This window comes from Osmia bicornis, chromosome 1, assembly GCF_907164935.1.
Source record: "Osmia bicornis bicornis chromosome 1, iOsmBic2.1, whole genome shotgun sequence".
Classification (NCBI taxonomy): Eukaryota; Metazoa; Arthropoda; class Insecta; order Hymenoptera; family Megachilidae; genus Osmia; species Osmia bicornis.
Window position 1 is genome coordinate 1,257,599 of NC_060216.1, and position 1,219 is coordinate 1,258,817.

The 1,219-nt window shown below is 32.4% G+C and overlaps 1 protein-coding gene across 1 annotated transcript; it reads left to right on the forward strand.

Annotated features, from left to right (window-relative positions):
* The first annotated feature begins 308 nt into the window (after positions 1-308).
* LOC123988209 lies at positions 309-680 on the forward strand. Its single transcript, XM_046287421.1, has one exon. It carries the CDS (start codon positions 309-311, stop codon positions 678-680), a length of 372 nt encoding a protein of 123 aa, XP_046143377.1.
* The last annotated feature ends 539 nt before the right edge of the window (positions 681-1,219 follow it).

Consider the following 1,219-nt stretch of genomic DNA (forward strand, 5'->3'; position numbering starts at 1 on the left):
TAAATTACTTTTCAACGCTGTGGCTATTTTTATTCACGAACCTTAACAAAAATGGATTATGCGGAAAAGTTGTGTTAATAATTGACAATTGTGCGAGTCATAAACTACCAATAAATTACGTGCAGGATGACCATTTTGTAATCAAATATTTAGCACCTAACACCACATCTTTGATCCAACCAATGGATCAAGAAATTATTGCTAAATTCAAACGCAGTTTACGCCATAAATTAACACAGCGACTTGTCACTTACGGAAGTGGTGTAGAACAATTTTTTAAAACATATACAATAAAAGATTGCATAGACATGATTAGTGAAGCTTGGAGCGAAGTGACATGCAGTAACATCAGAAATTGTTGGAACAAAATCATTTCAAAAACAGATGAAGAAGAAGAACAAGAAGAGGAAGGAAACCTTGTACCTGAAATGCAACAACTTTTGACGAGCATTTCGGAGCATAATGTAACCTCCGAAGAAGTTGAAGAATATTTGAACGAGTGTAGTGAGGAGGGAGAAACATATTCAAGAAAGATTGATGATACGGACGAAAGCAGGGACAAAACAAGGATGAAGAAAGGGTTGAAGACAAGGATGAAGAAAGAGAAGAACCATGGGAAGAAAAACAGGAAGAAGAAAGCAACGAATGTGACAGAACACAAGAACGTGGGATCCCAGTAAACAGAGAAGAAAAACAGGAATTGGCAGATATTTTCAGACGTTTGGAGCGTTATAAAAACCGCATCCCGCGTTCGTCTGAATTGCTTCTAGAAGCAATGAAATTATTATTCTTAGGTAAGACAACTTATTCAAAAAATTAAGTATTATTAATACGTCATGTTGTTCTAAATATAATCCAAAGTTCATTTCTTTTAGGCGAGACAAGTTCAAACACCTAAATAACAGGACATTAGAGGAACAGAAAACAGATGTACAACATTTATCAAAACATTGTAACAAATCTAAGAATAAAAGACTACCAATAAAATGAAACTATCATTTTATAATGAAATGCAAATATTTATATAATCTAATAAAAACTGGTTATTGTGATACTGTAGCTGATTGAACAGATACTTGAGATAAAACTTTTTTCTAATTTAATAGAAATGATAATGATACATAATAAGTTGTTTCAAGTAAATATGGTCCGAATTATATCGTGTTTGGTATCATTTTAATGAGAAAAATGTCAGAAATATCATGGAAAACATTTTATA

What these genes read in the sequence shown, in the direction of transcription:
- LOC123988209 (XM_046287421.1), top strand. Translation starts at nt 309, where the DNA reads ATGATTAGTGAAGCTTGGAGCGAAGTGACATGCAGTAACATCAGAAAT.